Genomic DNA, 8785 nt, shown 5'->3' with positions numbered 1-8785 from the left:
AAATAACTCTTCGGAATATATATTAAATACTTATGGCGAAAGTACACAGCCCTGTCTCACCCCTCTACTTATCTGTTGCGCATCTGTGCTATTTCCATCTAATGTTATTACAGCCTGTTGGTTCCAATAGAGATTTCTCAGTATGTTAATGTCATTTTTGTCGAGTCGTTTTCTCTTTAGACATTCAATGAGAATGTTATGTTTATTTTTGTCGAAAGATTTCTCATAGTTTATAAACGCAACGAAAAGATCTTTTTGTTGGTCTCGATATTTTTGGGCAAGAGTTGTGAACCTCTACAGAGCTTCCACTGTTCCGAAGCCGTTACGAAAATCAAACTGTTTATTACTCATATCCGCTTAACATGTTTTAAAAATGTTTTTAATAAGTGTGATATTAAGCTGATTAATCTAAAGTCATTACAGTGTTTGAGGTTCTTGGTTTTTAATACGGGAACAAAGGTTGATAGCAGTCATTGTGTACGTATCTCACCAGATTTGTATATGTTTTTAAAGAGTATAGTTATTGCACATTTAAAGAGTATAGTATTGCAAGACATAGAAGATCTACAGATTGATGACAACGTAACAATCAAAGGAAAGGATAAATTCAAATACCTGGGGTTCATAATCACGAAAAAGGCAACAACAGAGGAAGAAATTACACAAAGATTAGGACAAACAAGAACAGCAATCCGACAACTTAACTCAGTATGGTGGGATAGACACCTAAATATGAAGACAAAAACGCAGATTTATAAAACATTAGTGCGAAGTATTATGACATATGGGGCCGAAAATTGGATCATAAACAAGAAAAACAGCAGTAAGATAATAGCAACAGAGATGGAATGCCTGCGAAGATGCTGCAGAGTAACAAGAATGGATAGGAGAAGTAATGACGAAATAAAGCAAAGAACATCAATAGAAACAGACATACTAACATATATAGAACAAAAAAGACTAAAGTGGTATGGACATGTAAGAAGAGCTAGCGACAGCAGATGGATAAAAAGAATAACCGAATGGAGCCCCATAGGAAGGAGGAAAAGAGGACGACCCCGAAAATCCTGGAGGAACGAAGTAGACGACGCCATGAGTAAGAGAGGACTAAACGATGGAGAATGGAACAACAGAGAGAGATGGAAACGGTTGAGCGAGGGAAGGCAGTGAATACTGTAGAATCCCTAAATATATATATATTGCACTTACATTGTCTTCGTTTATAAGTTCGATATGATAAGTAATTAGCTCGATATGAACTACATCTGACCCAGGGAATCTGTCAGATTTTGAGTTATTTATAGCATGTTTTGTAGCACACAGTGGTATTTAAAAATAACTTTTTTATTTTAACCTAAGCTACTACGGGTTAGTTGAGAGGTGAAAAATTAGTAAAAATCCAGCAGAAACATATGGTATTTCAAAATTTTTATTTGAATTAGCTAGCTCAATATTCGAGCTTCCGCTTAATAGTTTAATATTGACTTCCTACAAGGAGTAGTTAGGAAGTGAAAAATTAATTAAGGGTGGTAATAAATTTGTAAAATTCTATCAAAACACTGTGGTACCTCAAAAATATATTGTTTTTTTTTTAATTCTGCTGGCTCGAATATTTAGCTAGTGGAAACTTTTGCAAATAAAATTGCTTTAGTGCTGGAAAATTATCAGGGTGGTGAAAGTGTGGCACAAACTTACCAGAATAGTTTCTTATTTTAATTATTATTTTATTATTTTAATTATAAGTATTTCAAAAATAATTTGCATTAATTCCGCTGGCTGGAATATAAAGCTAACATGAACGTTTCCAAATAAGATTGGTGATCAAGGTTTAGCCTAAACTTAACAGAACACTTTTTTATTTCAGTTATAAGTAGAGGAGAGTAAAATTGTAAAAGAATATTTTTTCACTTTAAATTTTAACCTAAGAGAATAATTGGCTTTCCATAAGAGGCAGTTGAGGGGTGAATAATTACTAGGGTGGTAATAAAATTCGTTAAAACCTAGCAGAACACTGCGGTATTTCAAAAATATATTTTTGTCCAATTTCGCTGGCTCAAATATTAAGCTAGCAGGAACGTTTCCAAATAAGATTGGTTTAGGGGTGCAAGATTATCAGGGTACTTAAAGTTTAGTAAACATTTAAAAAACAGTTTACTTCAGTTATTAGTAGAGAAGAGTGAATTTGCAAAAAAAGAATTTTTTCCCTTAAATGTTAATCCAACAGAAATATTGACATATTTCATGGGCTACCTCCAAGGGGTAGTTAACGGGTGAAAATTTAATAAGGTGGTAATCAATTCATAAAAACCTAGCAGAGTACTGTGGTATATCATAAATATGTTTTTGAAATTCTACTAGTTTAACCGTAAGTCAGCAAAATCGCTCCCCTTCAGGGTGGTTTGATGGTGAAAAAATATTAGGTTGGTAATAAATTAGTAAAAAATTGGTAAAAAAATATTACGTAGGTTAAATTGGATTCCGCTCATTTGTCCCCACTAGCTTAAGGGTCCTACGGGTAACACTTTTATGGAGCTACTCCATTCACCCAACAAAACTGCAGGCAGCGTTAAAATTTGTAATCAGTATTATTTATAATCATATTTTTTTATTCAAGCTTTTAAATAAACTCAATGCTCTATATACAATATATAAATGAGTTGAAATAAAAAATAAATAAAAACATGTTGTTCATTATAGTATCATTTTAATACACAAGTAAATACTTCCTAAAACTGCAACACCAACTGGCACAATGTTAGTTGATGATGCTTTTGTTGTTGGAGGAACTTGCGTAGTTGATTTTGCTGAAGGTGCTGTTGTTGCTGTTGTAATATTATCCTTATCGTTATATACATTAAGTGTATTTATTACATGAAGATTAAGTAGACTGTCCACATCTTTGGCTAGTAAGAAATCGATGTGATTAAAACGATCATATTCAATCATATGACTTTCTACTATTTTGGGTAAGTCATTTGCGAGATGTTGTATATCCTAAAACAAACATTAAAAAAATTACAATATACGATTAAGAAGATCTATAATTTTAGTTTATTTACATTTAAATGATTTAGTTAATTTAAAAGCCACTGAAGTCCTATGAGATTTTAGAATAAAACAAATTAGCAAAAATTATCAAATATTAGTTCTAACTTTAACCGATATTAGATCTCAGACAATCTTAGAACTTGATTTTAAATTTAATATGGTTGATATTTATGAGTATTTTCCTTAATTAGTGTTTAATTACCATAGTTTTGATAATGTTTTGTGCACTTATTTAAATAGACTGGTTAAGTTGGTCGAATTATTGGAAGTGGGCGGCCGTCTAAAAGTACAGCTTAAAATATTAAGTTTAGCAGCACAATATTGATGCAGATTTAACATAATCCATTTCGTTAGTGTCGAATATTTAACTTAATCCTGTGATAAATTCCTACTGTTTTTGCAGAAATATCTATAGTATTATACGTAAAAGTTTCAATATTTTTAGTATTTTCCTGGTACAATATCCAAGAACAATGGTAAGTAGGAGTCCTAAAGTAGACTCAAAGGCTGCTATTTAAATACAAAGAAGAAATCTATGGACGAAGAACTGTCTAAGTCTTGCGGAAAATAACGGTGTCACACTGTTGTGGGAGCCAGGTAATCTGAAAATACAAGGCAATAAAAGCAGGATCATCTACAAAATACTTCGGTGTAGAGCCTGTCAGAGATGTGCCAAAGAATGTACCCGGAATCATAACACCCATTCATAGAACTGCAGAAATGAACCCAGAATTGTTACAACGTTTTTTACTTAACATGCGCCAGTCATGGGACACTTGTATAAATAAAGCTATTTCACGGCAATGAGATTAAAGGTACCGACTCTGTAGTAGACAACTTGAAACAGTTAGCTACATCCTGCATTACCACGAGACACTAGATCTCGGAGAGGCGGAAAACACTTTAGGGAGATGATTCACTATCGGTATAAGCTAGTACCGAGTTTCATAGTATTGAAATGGTTATCACGAATAAATAAAAGTTGTCCACCTAACCAATTGATTGCAAAATAACCGGTTTGTAAAAGGTAATTTCCAAAAAAGACATTAAAACATAACACTATATTAACACAACAAGATATATTGAACCGTTATTATGGATGTCACCTTTTAGTAAACTTTTCTCCAAGATTTAATTAAAACAGCAGTTAACAAAAGTTCATTGCTGGTATTAAAACTATCCAAGACCTGTCCTTGTCCGAGTTATTGCAGTTATATTTCTTGGTGGAAGTTCCCGATTTGTTTATTTTTTTTAGTTGTTTAATACAACCCAATTGTTGAACCAATATCATTCTTTGATTCTTCTGGTTCTTCTATGAATATATATATATATATATATATATATATACATATATATATATATATACATATATATATATATATACATATATATATATATATATATATATATATATATATATATATATATATATATATATATATATCTACGGCATAAAGTGGACTCCGCCCATGTTAAAATGCAGGTTCAATTGAGCTCCGTGGTCAAGTGGATACCGATATACGGAGCTCACTTGACCATTCCATAATATTGGTTCTGTCGATTCATCAACATGTAGAGTTTAATAATTTGTAAAAATTTTTTGGAGCCCGTAAATACCCCTGTATCATAAATGTATATCGTTTAGTTCACGTGTATATATTATAGGGGTCGTTCAGATCTTCTTCATTGTATATTTCAACCATACGTTTATCGGTTTAAGTAAGCTCTGAGAGTTTGGCAACTGTGCGATTATACCGTATATTTTCAACATATACCGTGAACGGTTTATATGGGCTCCTTATTTTTATCTACTGTTTGCAGACAGTGTAATGTCATACGCATTACGCTGTGTAACAGAGGATATCGTATTACCTGGTATAACTACGTACTAAAAGGTAACTGGTTCTTTAAAAAACAGGTATATAGATACAAAAGGATTTGGGCTTATTATTTAATGGAATGTTCGCTTGCATAGAAAATTTTATTTTTTCTGCATTTTAAAAATAATGTTGTTTTTTTATTTAATATAATTTTATTAGTTCAATGCTGAACTCGATGTTTTTTTAATTACAGAAATTTCGTAATATATTTTGTTTACGTGAGTATGTTTTTGTACGTTTTATGTAAGCATCCGATTAATAAAAACTACTTTTATTTTATCCAATCTTCTGCAATATCTTGTATAAAGCTTTTTTATTATTTTAGTTCTGCTCTTATTTGTGTACTAAATATGATATCTCGATAGAAGGTTATCTCAAAATAAATATGTTATACAGTGTAGGTGCCTTTATGCTACCCCAAGCGAGGCTGTTCTTCAACTGCTATTCTTACCATTATGTGATACAAAAAATTTTCTCTTGTGTAGGTATACGGAGACAATATAAGTGACTTTGTTATGTAAGGGGATATCATATAGTTTTTGGAGAAATATTCTGTAATTTAAGGTGTCGTAAGCGGCATTTAGAGTGAAAAATACCACCCCTGATACCCGATATTTTTCGTACTGGTCTTTGATTTAGTATTTGTGATGTACATAATCTTCCCTATCTATAGCCACTTTTGCCTTTTAATTTAAGTTTTTCTTCTAATATCGGTGATATCATATTAACGATCTTGTGCAAAAGTATTTTGAATAGCTGACAAAATAAAGATATTGGCCGATAGTTTTTGTAGTCGTTGGAGTTTTTGCCAGGTTTAAGCAAGTTAACAACTTTGGCTTGTCTCTAGACTTTGGGTATCTCCATAATTTGAATACAGTTGTTCATCATCCGGATCAGCCATTGTAGTGTTTAGTACAGATTTCGTAATAAGCTTTGTGCTCAGATCCTCAATGTCGATAGTTGTATTATGTTTCATTAAATATGTAGATGGTGGATTCAAGCTCAACATCGTTAAAAGGTTCTCTCAGCTGACTGGTTTTGTCCTTTCTTACTCTACAATATAAGAATAACTCTCTTCTTAGAGTAATTCTTTGCTTCTTTTTCGACAGAAATAGCATGTCTATATCTATAATGCGGTTTTAACGATCAGCTGTATACCAAATACCCTAGGTTAGGCTCTATATGTGTTTCCTGCGCTAGAAATAAGTCAGATTCGTGTTTAGCTCATATGTCTGATAAGTTTAAGTAAAGTAAATTTTCTTGATCTTTAAAAATACCCTTAACAGTTATAGACATATGTTATTAGAATAGTTGCTCCTAAAAAGGACCAATTTGATTAAATCATATTAAAGAGGTGACTGAAGAATTAGCCGATTAATTAATTAATCATTACCCGGGGTATGCCCGATTGCGGTGGCCTTATTAGTACTTCAATCTTCGTAAAGGCTCGTTCTTTGAACCACAGAACTAATGCCTAATCTTTTACTTTTTATTAAAAATTTAAATTTTACATGCCGTGTATTACTTTTTGACGATATTTCGAATCAGATTTGTATAGTAATAATTTTAGGTATTAAAGGGCCTCTTTGTGGAAAATAAATAAGTTTGTGATATCGGTCGCAACTCATCTATAGATAATAAAAAAATAAACAGTTAAAATAAGTGTAAACAATTTCATTTACATACATCGGCGCCACTGTTTAGGTCATAGGTTTATCATATATATCAAAGGTAACATTTTAATTCAATGTTCTATTTACGTATTTTCAACATTAAAAAAGTAGGAAAAGACATGTTTATGCTTTTATTTTTTTTTTAAATCTATTCTATTTTCTTTCTAGAGTTCCGTCTTTTTTTAACGACCTGTGTTATTTTTTCAATTGGGCACTTGTCCAAGGCTATGACAAATTCTCTGTCCTCTGCTATTCTATATTAATATGACTGATTCATTATTTTCTCTAAACACTCTGTCCTCTGCTATTCTACATTAATATGATTGATTTATTTTATCTTTCTTGCAGCTATTTTAATGATTATCCTGTGTATCTTCTTCTTCTTCTTTTTATATAGACATCTTTTATATAGACTCTGTCTGTTTTTCAATGTGCCTCCAGTAAGTTGGCGTTCCATCGTTTTCGTGGTCTTCCTAATGATCATTTTCCTATGGGTTAACCGTCTCTTGCCGTCTTTACTAGTCTATTTGTTGTCATTCGGCTTATATGATTATTCCATTCTACTCTTCTATTTCTTAACCAGTTCTTGATGTTCTTTGCCTTGCATCTACGTCGTATATCTGTACTTCTAGCTCTCTAGCACTCTCCCATAGTATTTTACCATCAATTTTTCTAAGTGTTTTCATCTCTGCTGTTTCTAACACCCTTTTTGTCCTCTCTGTGTCAGGTCTTGTTTCTGCCGCGTATGTCATTATTGGTCTGATGACTGTTTTGTAAATTCTGCCTTTCGTTTCTTTCCCGATATTTTTATTTCTTCGTATTGTTTCATTTAGGCAGCCTGGGGCTCTGTTTGCTCTATTCACTGGATCTTCCACTTCAGTTTCGAGCTTTCCGTAGCTAGATAATGTGATGCCTAGATATTTAAATTCCATCACTTGTTCTATTATCTGACCTTCCAGCTCCAATTAACATCTTAGTAAATTTGCTGTTGTAACCATGCATTTTGTCTCTTTTGGGGAAATTAACATGTTAAATTTTATATGAAATTGGTGCAGGATACGTTGTAAATCATCTTCACTTTGAAAAAGTAGTATTGCAGATTATTTTAATTTGTTTTTCTTCCATTTGGTATCCTTTTTAAGTTGTTACTTTTTTATTATTTCATCCATAATCAGGTTGAACAATAAAGGACTCAGGGAATATCCCTGTCTTATCCTATTGTCAGTTTCAATAGGGTCGGTTAGTTCTTCGTCTATTTTGACTTTCATTGTGTTGTTTTGGTATATATTTTCGATCGTTTTGAGTTTTTCTAGAGGTATCTCTCTTGCATACAATAAGTGGATAAAGTTTTTTAATTTATATATCTTCTGTATATCATTATTTCTTCTGTGTATTAAAAGTTAAATTTTGGTTATTATTAAGATTCTCTTAACGTGTTTATTGTCTTGTTTCTGCGGTGCGAATATATGTGTATCATAATAGATTGTAATGCATATTTCATTTAATATAATTAAAGTGCTCTTTGCGTTTGCCAATTACTTTCTCACTTCCTCAGCGATAGGTCTTTTTTTTCTCATCAATAACCTTATCCTCGCTCGATACAGCTATTCTAAGATATTTATATTTCACTATATGCTCTATCATTTGGTTTTTATCTCAAATTTGTACCTATGAAATTTATAATATCTAATATCTGTTGCTTTCATATGAAACTGGAATAAAACACTTGGTAGATAATGTTTATTCGTTTTAAACCAAAATATTATGAAACGAATTGGGGATATTATATTACACAAACTAAACCGCTTGTCTACAAAAATAAAATCAAGAAAATATGATACGACCGAAAAGACTAATGACTTTACAGCTAATTGCCACATAAATATCAATGTATAACGCAGATATTAGGACGATTGTATACATATAAGACAAATAACGATAAATTTTACAAATAAAGGTTAAAACATGCTTTTCAATTCGCAGTAAAAGATTTAATAGAGTTCAGCACAAAACATAAATTCGTAACAAAATTCATATACCAGTAAACGGTACTCGAGACAGCAGCAAAGTAATTTTGGCAACAAACATGTAGGTTGTACTTTACACCATTGGAATCATAGCAAACACAAATGTGAAATTAGGAAAGATTAATGTGAAATTAGAAAAATTCAATGAACCGTTGAT

At 31.7% G+C, this 8785-nt stretch overlaps 1 protein-coding gene across 1 annotated transcript in view; it reads right to left on the bottom strand.

Annotated features, from left to right (window-relative positions):
- Positions 1-2636: 2636 nt before the first annotated feature.
- Positions 2637-8785, bottom strand: part of LOC140432075 (lipase 3-like) — an 89962-nt gene continuing 83813 nt past the window's right edge. The window contains exon 8 of the mRNA XM_072519921.1: positions 2637-2994. Coding sequence (XP_072376022.1) covers positions 2692-2994 — 303 coding nt within the window. The 3' untranslated portion in view covers positions 2637-2691. The remainder of the gene's footprint in view (positions 2995-8785) is intronic.

Source organism: Diabrotica undecimpunctata, chromosome 1 (genome assembly GCF_040954645.1).
Source record: "Diabrotica undecimpunctata isolate CICGRU chromosome 1, icDiaUnde3, whole genome shotgun sequence".
NCBI classification, from domain to species: Eukaryota; Metazoa; Arthropoda; class Insecta; order Coleoptera; family Chrysomelidae; genus Diabrotica; species Diabrotica undecimpunctata.
This window is presented reverse-complemented; position numbering and strand designations above follow the sequence as displayed.